Source organism: Thamnophis elegans, unplaced genomic scaffold, assembly GCF_009769535.1.
Source record: "Thamnophis elegans isolate rThaEle1 unplaced genomic scaffold, rThaEle1.pri scaffold_128_arrow_ctg1, whole genome shotgun sequence".
NCBI classification, from domain to species: domain Eukaryota; kingdom Metazoa; phylum Chordata; class Lepidosauria; order Squamata; family Colubridae; genus Thamnophis; species Thamnophis elegans.
This window is the reverse complement of record NW_022473598.1, coordinates 63,563-77,443: the sequence shown is the minus strand read 5'-3', so window position 1 is coordinate 77,443 and position 13,881 is coordinate 63,563. Positions and strand designations below refer to the sequence as shown.

General features: G+C 47.2%; 1 protein-coding gene across 1 annotated transcript in view; it reads right to left on the bottom strand.

The window, feature by feature from the left end:
* Window positions 1-13,881, bottom strand: part of RPS6KA4 (ribosomal protein S6 kinase A4) — a 29,415-nt gene extending 15,534 nt beyond the window's left edge. The window contains 8 exon segments of the mRNA XM_032238349.1: window positions 193-343; window positions 941-1,044; window positions 1,701-1,781; window positions 2,686-2,793; window positions 3,729-3,844; window positions 3,948-4,166; window positions 5,410-5,484; window positions 13,625-13,881. Of these exon segments, the coding sequence (XP_032094240.1) occupies window positions 193-343; window positions 941-1,044; window positions 1,701-1,781; window positions 2,686-2,793; window positions 3,729-3,844; window positions 3,948-4,166; window positions 5,410-5,484; window positions 13,625-13,673 (903 nt within the window). The 5' untranslated portion in view covers window positions 13,674-13,881.

Genomic DNA, 13,881 nt, shown 5'->3' with positions numbered 1-13,881 from the left:
TGAGGCTCGAAACAAAGATAAAATCCCAACAAAGCAGAATAAACTAGGCATTGTGCAGGGATAATCGGTTCTCCCAATCCTTGCAGGCACAATTTCTCTGGGAAATGGACTCTGGAGGGAAAGGCTGGCCAGGAATCCACCCTGCCCAACGTCTCCAAGGGGGGGGGGGGGCGCAGGACTCGCAAACCTTACCCTGAAGAAGGGGTGCTCTTTAATCTCCTGGGCCCCCATCGGGCCGGATCCCAAGCGTTTCTTGGGGTCTTTGCACAGGAGCTTCTGGAGGAGGTCGCGAGCGTCGTGGCCGATGAGCGACGGGAAAGGGGGGCTGCACTTCAGGATCCGTCTAGAATAGCAACAGCACTCAAGGCTTATATACCGCTTCTCTGTGCTTTTACAGCCCCTCTCTAAGCGGTTTACAGAGTCAGCCTCTCGCCCCTAACAATCTGGGTCCTCATTTTAACGACCTCAGAAGGACGGAAGGCTGAGTCAACATTGAGCCGGTCAGGATCGAACTTCCTGGCTGTGGGCAGAGTTAGCCTGCAATTCTGCATTCTAACCACAAGGAAGGAAGGAGGGAGGGAAGGAAGGAAGGAAGGAAAGAATTCACAGTGCTTTTACAGCCCTCTCCAAGCAAGAGTCAACCTCTTGCCCCTAACAACCTGGGTCCTCATTTGACCCACCTCGGAAGGCTGAGTCAACCTTGAGCCTAGTGAGATTTGAACTGGCAAGTTGCCGGCAGCTGGCAGGCAGCAGAAGTCGCCTGCAGTACCGCCCTCTAACCACTGCGCCACCAAGGCTCGAGAAGTTGGAAGGAGCAGGGACAAATTCCTTTTAAGAACTTCCGTCGCTCTTGTTATCTAGATCGGTTTTGCCCCTCATTTCGTCGGCTACCTGCCCCCCCTCCCGTCTCCCCAAATCTTCCAGTTCGCCCCCGCCTCACCTGGAGACCTCCGCCTGCGAGTTCTTCTCCCCTTCGAGCGTAAAAGGGGACGCACCCGTCAAAAGCTCAAATACCAGGATTCCTAAACTCCACCAGTCCACAGACTGCGAAGGGGGGAGAGAGAGGGGGGGGGAGGGAGGGAAGGAGGGAGAGAGAGAGAGAGAACGTCAACTCGGGACTGAACTGGTAGAATGCAGGCAGTCCTTGACTTACGACCATCTGCTTAGCGACTGCTTGAAGTTCTAACGGCATTGAAAAAAGGAGACGGACAGCCAGTCCTCCCGTTTACGACTGGCATGACGTGGATAGTCACATGGTGAAAATTCAGGCCAGGGGGGGGGGTGTCACATGATCCCCGTTTGCAACCTCCCCCTGCTGGCTTCCGACACTCAAAATGAATGGGGGAGGGAAAGGGGGATCTGCATTCACTTAACAATGGAATGATTCCCTTAACTGTGTGATGTGCTTAACAGCTGGCAAAAGCAAGGTCATAAAATTGGGACGATGATTCGCTTAACAACTGTGTTGCTTAGCCATGGAAATGCTGGTCCCAATTCTGGTCGTAAGGTCGAGGATTACCTGTATTCTACTTTGCTGTCTTCCACTTGCTCCCCCTAAGTGTGTCTCCCACTCTACTAGAAAAAGCTTTTATCCAAAGCTTCTGCGCAGATAAATTAATGCTGCCTCCGTTTTTTTCTCTCAATACTTGTGAAATTTGGTTTCTGGCCTGTTTTAGAGAATTTTACATCAAGCTTCTCACCTTGCCATGTCCACTTTTGCTCCGTACTATCTCGGGGGCCATGTATTCGATGGTGCCGCAAAATGAGAAAGTCCGTTCTTTCTGTGGCAAGGGGAAAGAAAAAAGGGGATAGAAGGAAGGAAGGAAGGAAGGAAAGAGAAAGAAAAGAAAAATGAAAGAAAGAAAGAAAGAGGAAGGAAAAAGAAAGAAAAAAGAAAAAAGAGAGAGAGAAAGAAAAAGAAAAGGAAGGAAAGAAAAGAGAAAGACAAAGACAAATAGAAAGAGGAATGAAAGAAAGAGAAAGAAAAGAAAGAAATAGGATGAAAGGAAGAAAAGAGAGAAAGGAAGGAAGAGGAAGGAAGGAAAGAAAAAGGAGAAAGGAGAAAAAGGAAGAAAAAGGAAGGAAGGAAAAGATTAAGGCAGACAGAAAGAAAGAGTAAGAAAAGAAAAAAATAGGATGAAAGGAAGAAAAGAGGAAGGAAGAGGAAGGAAGGAAAGAAAGAAAGGAGAAAAAGGAAGAAAAAGGAAGGAAGGAAAAGATTAAGGCAGACAGAAAGGAAGAGTAAGCAAAGAAATAAATAGGATGGAAGGAAGGAAAGAAAGAAAGGAAGGCAAGAGAAAGAAAAAGGAAGGAAGGGAAAAATGAGTTTTGACGACAATCAATAAAGAGGCACATTTTGGGCAGCCTAAAGAAGGGAAGAAAGCAGCAACCAGATCAGAACTGAGGATTATCTCATCCGGGGGTCTCCAAATTTGGGGACTTGTGGACTTCAACTCCCAGAATTCTTCAGTCAGCCACGGGGGAATTCTGGGAATTGAAGTCCACACATCTTCTCGATTGCTGGCTAAAGCTGGTCTTTACTGCCTGATGCCCCACCCCCCGACAAAGCCTCAACCCTCCCCCCCCCACCTCACCACCACCACCATCACCCCATTCCCAGGAACCAGACAATCACAGATGCCGTTTAGGGGAAGAAGGGAGCTTTTCCGGACAATCCGAACTCACATCCTCCGTCACAAATTCTTTGCTCAGGCCGAAGTCGGTCAGCACCACGTGACCCTCGTTGTCCAGCAGGATGTTCTCCAGCTTCACATCCCGATAAATGATGCCAAGCTGAGGAATGAGAAAGGCAACCTCTTTGGCTCCTTGCGCCAACAACAAAACTACAATCATCAGACAAGGCCCCCACCCAGGACTGGCATTCATTTCCCTAAGGTAAAAGGTAAAAGGTTCCCCTCGCACAGATGTGCTAGTCGTTCCAGACTCCAGGAGGCGCTGCTCATCTCTGTTTTAAAGCCGAAGAGCCAGCGCTGTCCACAGACGTCTCCGTGGTCATGTGGCCGGCATGACACAACGCCGAAGGTGCATGGAACGCTGCTCCCTTCCCACCAAAGGTGGTCCCTGTTTTTCTACTCACATTTTTTTACGTGCTTTCGAACTGCTAGGTTGACAGAAGCAGGGGCAAATATTCTATTCCAAAATTCTATTCCAAAATTCTATTCTATTCTGTTCCAAAATTCTATTCTATTCTGTTCCAAAATTCTATTCTATTCTATTCCAAAATTATATTCCAAAATTATATTCTATTCCAAAATTCTATTCTATTCTATTCCAAAATTCTATTCTATTCTATTCCAAAATTCTATTCCAAAATTATATTCTATTCTGTTCCAAAATTCTATTCCAAAATTATATTCTATTCCAAAATTATATTCTATTCTATTCCAAAATTCTATTCCAAAATTCTATTCTATTCTGTTCCAAAATTCTATTCTATTCTATTCCAAAATTATATTCTATTCTATTCCAAAATTATATTTTATTCTATTCCAAAATTATATTCTATTCTATTCCAAAATTCTATTCTATTCCAAAATTCTATTCCAAAATTCTATTCCAAAATTCTATTCCAAAATTCTATTCCAAAATTCTATTCCAAAATTCTATTCCAAAATTCTATTCTATTCTATTTTATGTTCTGTGCTTTAGTTCATGGGGGACGGGCGGCCTAGAAGGTTTAAGCAATGGGCAAACGAAAGAGCTCTCACCTTGTGGAGGTGTTCGATGGCCAAAATGATCTCCCCGCTGTAAAACCGTACTTCCTCCTCCGAGAAATGGTCCCGTTGGTACAAGTGAGTGAACAGCTCCCCTCCGCTCACGTAATCTAGGAGAGGCTCGGATTGAAGCCTTAGCGCTGGCAAAGGTCCCCCACTCCCTCCCAATCCCACCTTCCCCCTTCTCCTCCGGCCCCGATTCTCCCCACCTACCGAGAATCAGGTGGAGCTTGGAGTCTGTCTGGAAGGCGTAATGCAGCGTCACGAGGAAAGGCGACTGGCGGACGTGCTCCAGGACAGTCCGCTCGGTCCGCGTGTGCTCGGTCGTCTTGGCTTTGGCGACGATGGCCGCTTTGCGGAGCACCTTCATGGCGTAAAGCTTGCTGGTGTCGTGCCCGGTTAGTTTACGGACCAGGAACACCTTCCCGTAGGCTGAAGCGCAGAAGGAAACGCAATAAGCAGGGTTGGACGTAGCGGGTGTTTCTCGCTTTCCAACGGTTTGTTTAGTGACTGAAACTACGACAGCGCTGAAACAAGCAACTTACGACCGTTTCTCACACTGACGGCCATAGCACCATCCCCGGGATCAAAATTAGGATGCTTGGCACCCGGGGTCCTATTTACGACGGCCGCAGAGTTCCCGGGATCACGCGACCCCGTTTTGCAACCGTCTAACATGCACAAGCTCACTTAACGACCGTGTGACTAAGCTAGGACAGGGATTCAACTTCACAACGGTGGCAAGAAAGGTCGTAAAACGGGGCAAAATTCACTTTTTAACCAATGTCTTGGTTAGCAACGGAAATTTAGGGCTCAGCGGCAGTTGGAATTTGAGGACTACCTCGTATTTCATTTCCCTTCCAGCTCCGCTTTTCAATCCCTCCCCGTGAATCAAGAGTGAAAATTAGCAGCAATTTCAAGATTCTTAATGGGTTTTTTTTTTTTACCAAAGGGGGGGGGAATGCTCTGTCTATTATTAGGCAGAGGGAGGGAGGGCGAGAGAGAGACAGAGAGAGAGAGAGAGATAGAAAGACAAAGAGAGAAAGAGACAGAAAGACAGAGAGAGAGACAGAGAAAGAGAGAGACAGAGAGAAAGACAGAGAAGCAGAGAAAGAGAGAGAGACAGAGAGAAAGAGACAGAGAGAAAGAGAGAGAGACACACACAGAGAGACAGAGACAGACAGAGAGAGAGAAAGACAGAGAGAGAAAGAGACAGAGACAAAGAGAGAGAGAGAGCAACAGAGACACACACAGAGAGTAAGAGAGAGAGAAAGAGACAAAGACAGAGAGAGAGAAAGAGAGAGACACACAGAGAGAGAAAGAGAAGCAGAGAGAGAAAGAGAGAGAGACAGAGAAAGACAGGGAGAGAGAGAAAGACAGAGAGAGAAAGAGACAAAGAGAGAGAGAGACAGAGCAACAAAGAGACACACACAGAGAGAGTAAGAGACAGAGAGAAAGAGAGAGAAAGAGAGAGACAGAGAAAGAGGGAGACACACACAGAGACAGAGAGAAAGACAGACAGAGAGAGAAAGAAAGAGAGAGACATACACATAGAGAAAGAGACACACAGAGAGAGAGAGAGAGACAGAGAGAAAGAGAGACAGAAAGACAGAGAGAAAGAGGGACAGACAGGGGAATGCTAGCTAAAAACCGTATAAACCTGGTTTGCACTTACCTCCGGTTCCCAAAACTTTGAGCAGTTCGAAATTTTCCATCCCCACTTTCTCCTCATCGTGCCCGGTTAAATTTGCTAAGCGGGGAAAGAGAGACAAAAACGCACGTGTTATCCCGCCGATAAAAGAATTCGAAATCCAGACTATTATTAATTCCAGCCAGAGAATTTAAACCCAAATTATATTCCATGCACAAAATCTTAACCTTGGAAGGACGCACAGAGGTCATGTAGCCCAACCCTCTCCTGTTTTTCAGGGCAAGATTGTCTCTGAGCTCCCAGCCTGGGTTTGAGGACTAGAATCTTTGCCAATGTTATTTGGACCCAGCTTCTTTTTCAGGCTGTGGCTGTTCCAAGGAGCAGCTCCAGAATTTGTAGTCTCAAGAAAGAAAGAAAAAATCGATTTGACCATTCAAGAGACAAGAGAACAAGTAGAATAATAGAATAACAGAGTTGGAAGGGACCTTGGAGATCTTCTAGTCCAATCCCCTGCTTAGATAGGAAACCCTACACCATCCTAATCCTCAAGGCTTCTGGGGAGCTCAGAGAAATCAAAATAACCAATTGCAAGAAGGGGGAAAAATGAAAATATTTAAGGGGGGGCAGCAGAGTTATCCCCTTTTATCCCCCTAAGCACAAAGATTGGTTTGGATGATTTGAAAAGATGCCTTCAAGAGAACTGCGAAACATTCTTTTTAAAAGCAACATTTTATTTATGCATGAGAAGAGTGCCAAAGCAGGGGAAATAGTAAGCTTTCTAAAGTAAGGGAAACAAAGTTTCCTTAAAAACAGTTATGAAAACAAACACTATAGAATAGAATAGAATAGAATAGAATAGAGAATAGAGAATAGAATAGAGAATAGAATGGAATAGAATAGAATAGAATAGAAGAATAGAATAGAGTACAGTAGAGTAGAATAGAATAGAGAATAGAACAGAATAGAGTAGAGTAGAATAGAATAGAAAATAGAATAGAATAGAAAGAATAGAATAGGAAATAGAATAGAATAGAAAATAGAATAGAATAGAGAATAAACTAGAGTAGAATAGAATAGAAAATAGAATGGAATAGAAAATAGAATAGAGTAGAATAGAATAGAATAGAAAATAGAACAGAATACAGAATACAGAAAATAGAATAGAATAGAGAATAGAATAGAGAATAGAATAGAAGAATAGAATAGAGTTTAGTAGAGTAGATTAGAATAGAGAATAGAACAGAATAGAGTAGAATATAGAATAGAAAGTAGAGTAGAATAGAGAGTAGATTGGAATAGAAAATAGAATAGAATAGGAAATAGAATAGAGTAGAATAGAAGAACAAAATAGAATAGAGTATAATAGAATAGAAAATAGAATGGAATAGAAAATAGAATAGAATAGAATAAAAAATAGAACAGAATACGGAATACAGAAAATAGAACAGAATAGAACATAGCCTGATTCCCCAGAAATAAGACCTCCCCGGATAAGAAGCCCAATCAAGTTTTTGAGCGCATGCGCTAAAATAAGCCCTCCCCTAAAATATTGCAACACAGCAGCAGCCATGAGGTGGCCATGCTCGCCACCTCCTGTACCCCCAAAATAATAAGCCCTCCCCGAAAATAAGGCCAAGTGCTTATTTTTGGGGTCAAAAGAAAATAAGACCCTGTCTTATTTTGGGGAAAACACGGATAGCATAGCATAGCATAGCATAGCATAGAATATAGAATAGAACATAATAATAGAATAGAACAGAACAGAACAACAGAATAGAATAGAATTCAATTCTTTATTGGCCAAGTGTGATTGAACACACAAGGAATTTGTCTCTGGTGCATAATAAGCTCTCACTGTACATGCAAACAACGAAGTGACAGGTCATAGATCTTAAATCATAGTTACAATCATTCATCCTAAGATACAAACAAGTGATAAAGATCACTTTACCAACAAGGCCTCTTGAAAACAATATATCAAAAGAATGGATCTTCAGCAATAACAATAGCCACAAATAACAACAGGGCTTTATATAATAATAACATACTCCTGATATTCATTCCTGGTGAATGCTGATCTGAACAGCCTATAAGTTCGGTCAATCAACTAAATATAAATAAATACATTTGGTGTCCCCTGCAACTTCCTAAACTCCCCCAGTAATTCTCACTCTTTAGGCTCATGGTACTTAACTAATTAATTACTAATTAATTTAAAAAAAACTTTACTGGATTTAGAGGCTATCTGACTGCCCAGCGCTGGGATTTTGGCTTCAGAAGACTAAACTTATTATACAGGCTCCTATTTCAGACATCTAGATTCTTATTAGGTATCTTACTGTTGTTGTTTCTTCCTGTAATTTTTAGCTTCAACACTTTAAAAAAAAATGTTAACAGCATCAGACCATCTTTTCCATAACCCTTTAACCCACTTCCTTGATTTATTAGTTTAATTTATTTCATTTTATTTGAACTGAAGCAGGGATGGCCAGCTCTAATTGGTAGTCCGTAAGAGGCAGTGTTTCTCAACTCAGCAACTTTAAGCTGCGTGGACTTCAGTTCCCAGAATTCTCCAGCCGATTTACTTTTAAGATGGGTGAAATTCAACTCCCAGAATCCCCGGGCCAATTTGCTTTAAGATGGATGGACTTCCATTCCCAGAATTCCCCAGCCAGCATGCTTTAAGATGAGAACTTCAACTCCCAGAATTCCCCAGCCAGCATGCTTTAAGATGAGAACTTCAACTCCCAGAATTCTCCAGCCAATATGTTTTAAGAGGAATGGATTTCATCTCCCAGAATTCCCCAGCCAGCATGCTTTAAGATGAGAACTTCAACTCCCAGAATTCCCCAGCCAGCATGCTTTAAGATGAGAACTTCAACTCCCAGAATTCCCCAGCCAGTGGACTTTAAGATATGTGGACTTCAAACTGTCCAATTATGCAGTTCTACAGAGGAATTATTGAGTCTCTCATCTGCACCTCTATAACTATCTGGTTTGGCTCTGCAACCCAACAAGACTTCGGAGGAGAATCAGAACTGCAGAAAAAACAATTACTGCCAACCTGCCTTCCATTGAGGATTTGCACACTGCAGGAGTCAAAAAGAGGGCTGGGAAAATATTTACAGATCCCTCGCATCCTGGACGTAAATTATTTCAACTCCTACCTTCAAAAACGACGCTATAGAGCACTGCACACCAAGACAACTAGACACAAGGATGGTTTTTCCCTGAACGGCGTCACTCTGCTAAACAAATAATTCCCACAACACTGTCAAACTATTCACCAAGGCTGCGTTACTATTACTATTAGTCTTCTCATCGTTCCCATCACCCACCTCCTCCCGCTTATGACCGCAGGACTATAACTTTGCTGCTTGTATCCTTACGATTTATATTCGAGGTCCGAGGTTCATTTTATTTATGCCGCCCTATTCCCGGCGGGACTCAGGGCAGCGCACAAACCCAAGGAGGGGAAGGGAAACACAAAAACTACAGCAAAAAGTACAGGGCATTTAAAAACAACCAACAGCCAGACGATTCGAGAGGGGAAGGGAACTCATCGACCCCAGGCCTGCCGACACAGCCAGGTTTTAACGGCTTTTCGGAAGCCGTTAAATGAGAGAGGTGAGGGTCCGAATCTCTGCGGGGACTTGTTCCAAAGGGCCGGAGCTGCTACAGAGAAGGCCCTCCCCCGGGTAGTAGCCAGATGGCATTGGCTAGTAGACGGAACCCAGAGGAGGCCTAATCTGTGTGATCTAATGGTTCTTTGGGAGGTGATTGGCAGCAGGCGGTCTCTCAAGTACCCAATATTGATATTGTTTGTTTCCTAGTTGCTTATTTTGTACCCTCTGAGCATCATTAATTGTTTGCACCTTAGGATTCTTGACGAAAGACAAGACACAAAAGGCAAGGTACATTATCTTGTCTTTTTAATGTACACTGAGAGCATCTGCACCAAAGACAAATTCCTTGTTTGTCCAATCACACTTGGCCAATAAAGAAGAAAGGAAAGAAAGAAAATAAGAAGGAAGGAAGGAAGGAAAACAGAGAGAAAGAGAAAGAAGGAAGGAAGAAAGGAAGGAAGGAAGGAAGGAAGGAAGGAAAGAAAGAAAGAAAGAAAGAAAGAAAGAAAGAAAGAAAGAATGAAAGAACTCCCAGAATTCCCCATCCAGTACACTTAAGACTATGTGGCTGGTGAATCCTGGGAATTGAAGTCCACCCATCTTAAAAGTTGCTGAGCATGAGAAAAACAGGGGTAGGTAGGTTGTGCCAGGGCATCCCAAGGCATCCGAGGGGCAATCTTGACCCTCTCACGGCCTCGTCGCTGAAATCTTTGCTCACGCACAAGTCACACCTTCCCACCCAATTCTCTGGGGAGTCACCCCATTTCCGGGCAGGTGAATCACAGGTTAGCCAACAGGTAGTGAAGCGTGCCCACACTTGCCCGGGAGACTACCATCCCCAGAGGGCCTCTTTTTCCAACCGCACGTACAAAACACGGCCCTCGCTTAAATCTTCCTCGGCTGGTGAGATCCCAAAGGGAGCCGTGGCGTTTCCCCCACTATTTTCTTCGATCACACAACATCGGCCGTTCAAATCAGCTTCGGCCGCGCGCCACGTGGTTCAAATTAAAAATTATATTTTTAAAAAATAGGGCCATTTGAAAACCATTTCCTTCTCCTCCGGGGTCCCTTGAGTAAAATCACTCATCCACGCTAAAAGCCATCAGACCCACGCACGCACATTATACGCCTCTTCCCTGTGGGCGCATGGCGCATCGTAATCTTTTGAGAGCGGCGAACGCAGCGAGAATTTCATTTTAACGCACGCCGATTAGCGTACATCTGAAGTGACAATAAAGTTTTTATTCTATTCCATCCTACCTTACCTCAGCTGCTCTTTTCTCATTGCGGTTGGCAAAAATAGATTTTTTTTAAAAAAAATATTCAACTGAAAGGAGAAAACCCTAAATTCGAAAGAAATCACTTTACTGGCCCCCGTTTTGTGTTCCGTCAATCCATCTCTCCTACCAGACACTCAGCAAACATACGTCCCACAGAACAAACTCCTGTCCTCACGTCTTCCCGGGCATGCTGTCCTCAAAGGTAGACTGCCCTGCTAGCTGGAGGCTCCATTTCTGAAATCTCGACTGACAAATGTGAATATCCTGTAGCCTTGGCTTAAAGGGTACATTAAAGCGCATTCAGGAGACACATCGCTGTATGACCTAGATTTACGGTAATTAAGGAGCGGAAAGGAAGATCCTGCTTTTTTTTGGGGGGGGGGTGTTGATTGACAAGCGAGGCAAACGGGGAGGGGGTTGGGGCTATGCATTGTATACACCCACACCCGGGTTCGGATAATGTATTCAACCAGGCCACGCAACGATCAAGGAACTGCGTTCAAACATGAATCAATTTAACTAGGCTTTTGACAGCTGGGAAAGACAAGACAGTGGCTTCCTTTCACGCTGAGTTGTGCTATCCGTCCAGGTTTTTCACACTTGGCAAATTAAAGAGGTGTGTGTGTGTGTGTATAGACTCCAACTCCCAGAATCTCCCACAGACCCATTAGATCTCACAGGGTTGGCCTCCTCCGGGTGCCATCTACCAGCCAATGCCACCTGGCTATTACCCGGGGGAGGGCCTTCTCTGTGGCAGCTCCGGCCCTCTGGAATGAACTCCCCGCAGGGATTCGGACCCTCACCTCTTGCCAGGCCTTCCGAAAAGCCGTCAAAACCTGGCTTTGCCGGCAGGCCTGGGGGTGATGAGTTCCCCTCCCCTCTCGACTTGTGTGGTTGTGCGACTGTTGTTTACTTTTATTATTTGTATTTTGTTTTTTATGTTCCCCTTTTTTCCCCCCTTGAATTGTTCGCTGCCCTGAGTCCTCCCGGAGAAGGGCGGCATACAAATAATAAAATTCTATTCTATTCTAATTCTAATCCCCCAGCCAGCAAATCCAAACACTTCTCAAAGTTGCCAGGTTTTGGGAAACGCAGACATCTAGGTGATCCCAAGATCACCCAGGGTTATACAGAGGCGTCCAACTGGAAAATGGGGACAAAGCGACGACGTTAATCTTCATCCCTTGGCAGCCAAAAAAAGGGGGAGGCTTGACCCCAGCCCAGCGAGGGTAGGTGGGGGATCCTACCCTTGTTTGCCCCAGTTCACCCCCCGCCCCATACCTGCAATTTAAAGGTGTGCCTTGCTCCCTCTTTCCAAACAATTAAACCATTGCAACACTGCCTTCAGAAGTGGTAGTAGGGTCTCGATCCCTGGAGGCTTTTAAAAAGGGACTGGAGAAGCCACTTTTCTGGAACAGTAGAAGGACCCTGATGGCAACCCTCTCGGCCCAATTCATCTGTGCCACACATGCGGGCGTGCCTTTCGTCGGCCAGCTGGTTTTCAGGCCTCGGCCACCGGGGAGGGGATGTGCATGCGGGGGGGGGGAGCTGTGTGTGTATGCATGGGGGCCCCGCTTGCACGGGGGGGGGGTGCACGTTACATTTTGGGGGGTTCAGGCGTGCATGCTTTAGGCCCTCCGTCCGGAAAAAGTTAGCCATCTCTGTATAGGATTTGCTGCTTGGGCAAGAGGGCTGGACTAGAAGACCTCCAAGGTCCCTTTTCCAGCTCTATTCTGACTGACTGATTGATTGATTGATTGAAATAATACAAGGTCTCCTGCTTGAGCAGGGGGCTGGACTAGAAGACCTCCAAGGTCCCTTTTCCAGCTCTATTCTGACTGACTGATTGATTGATTGATTGAAACAATACAAGGTCTCCTGCTTGAGCAGGGGGCTGGACTAGAAGACCTCCAAGGTCCCTTCCAGCTCTATTCTGATTGATTGATTGAAACGATATAAGGTCTCCTGCTTGAGCAGGGGGCTGGACTTGAAGACCTCCATGGTCCCTTCCAGCTCTATTTTGATTGATTGATTGATTGAAACAATATAAGGTCTCCTGCTTGAGCAGGGGGCTGGACTAGAAGACCTCCAAGGTCCCTTTTCCAGCTCTATTCTGATTGATTGATTGAAATAGCACAGGGTCTCCTGCTTGACCGGGGTGGAGGTGGGGGTGGGGGGTGGACTGGAAGACCTCTAAGGTCCCCTTTCCAGCTCGATTCTGATTAAACTGAAATACCTACGGTACAGTTCAATACTGTAAGGAGGTTCAGATGCTGAAGGCAGAGTGTGTGGGGGGGGGAGAATGTTAAGCCGTGAAACACCCCCCCACCCCAGAAACAAGCTTTCTGAGCCCCCTCCCACCACCCACCTGTCGCCTGCCTGCAGGCGCCGCGGCTGCTCGCTGGCTCGAGCCCCCAGCCCGCCCACACGTGCCAATCCCGGCGGGGGTGGGCTGCTGATTCAGAGGCACACATAACCCCCCCTCTCTTTCTCACACACACACACACACACACACACACACACACGCACGCGAGAGCCCCAGTTCCAGCTGGGCGGAGAGGCGGGGCTTGCCTCCATTCAGAGGCGGGGCTTCCCCCACTTTGAAAAATAACACTTGGCCAGGCCTGGCCAGCTCCTTGCCTTTGCAAAGGGGGGGTCGTCTGGCTGGGCTCTGGGGGTCCCGACGAGCCCGGGCTGGCACTGCCAGGCAGGCAACCCCCCCCCTGTTTTGGCCCGGCTCTGCGCACCCACTCCTGTTTTGCAAAGCTAGAAAGGGATTTGGTGGGGGGGGGGGCAGGAGTTAGATAAGCAACTGGTGGCTCGCCTTCCGGATATGGGGAGAGGGTCCCGCGAGCGACCCCTCCCTGCGCTCCTAGCTTCCCCAGAGACGATGCCCGCGCCCTGCCTTCTCTCAAACACCCCCTCCCCAATATCTCTTCGGCTACTGGGGCAGCCAGGGACCCCCCCTTCCCGAGCCAGCGCCTGGCACCCAACTCGCCCCTACTACCCCAAGGCTGTCCCCGCACCCCACGGGCGCGCCCCGTCTCGGCCCCAACTCCGCGGGCCTCCGCGCGCGGCCGCCTCCCCGCCCTCCAAATATGGGGAGAGTGGGGGGGGAGATCCGGCTGTCACCCTGACATTTCAGCCCCCCAAGCCCATTGGGGACCCCCCATTCCCCGCGCCCCGGCATGGAGAGGCTTGGAGAGGCTTGGAGAGGCTCCAAGGGCGCGCGGTGCGCCCTAGGCGCGGCTGACGTCTCCAAGGTCCCCTTGCGCGCCCGCGGGGTGGGGAGCCCTCGTTTGGGGGGTGCGGGGAGCCTGGATCTCGGGGTACCGTTGGTCAGGGGCAGCTCCACCGTCTCCTCCTCGGTGCCGTCCTCCATGGCCGTGCCGTCTCCCTCCTCTTCCTCCTCCTCCTCCTCCTCCTCCTTCTTCCTTCCCTCGCCTGTCTAGCGCTGCCTCCGCTCGCCTTACATGCTGCGGGCCGCGCACAGGGCTTCCTGGTGCAGCCAGCGAGCGCTCGCCGCCGCCGCCGCCGCCTTCTCTTTCTCCTTCTCCAGGCCTGAGTCAAGAGGCAGGAATGCGCGAGAG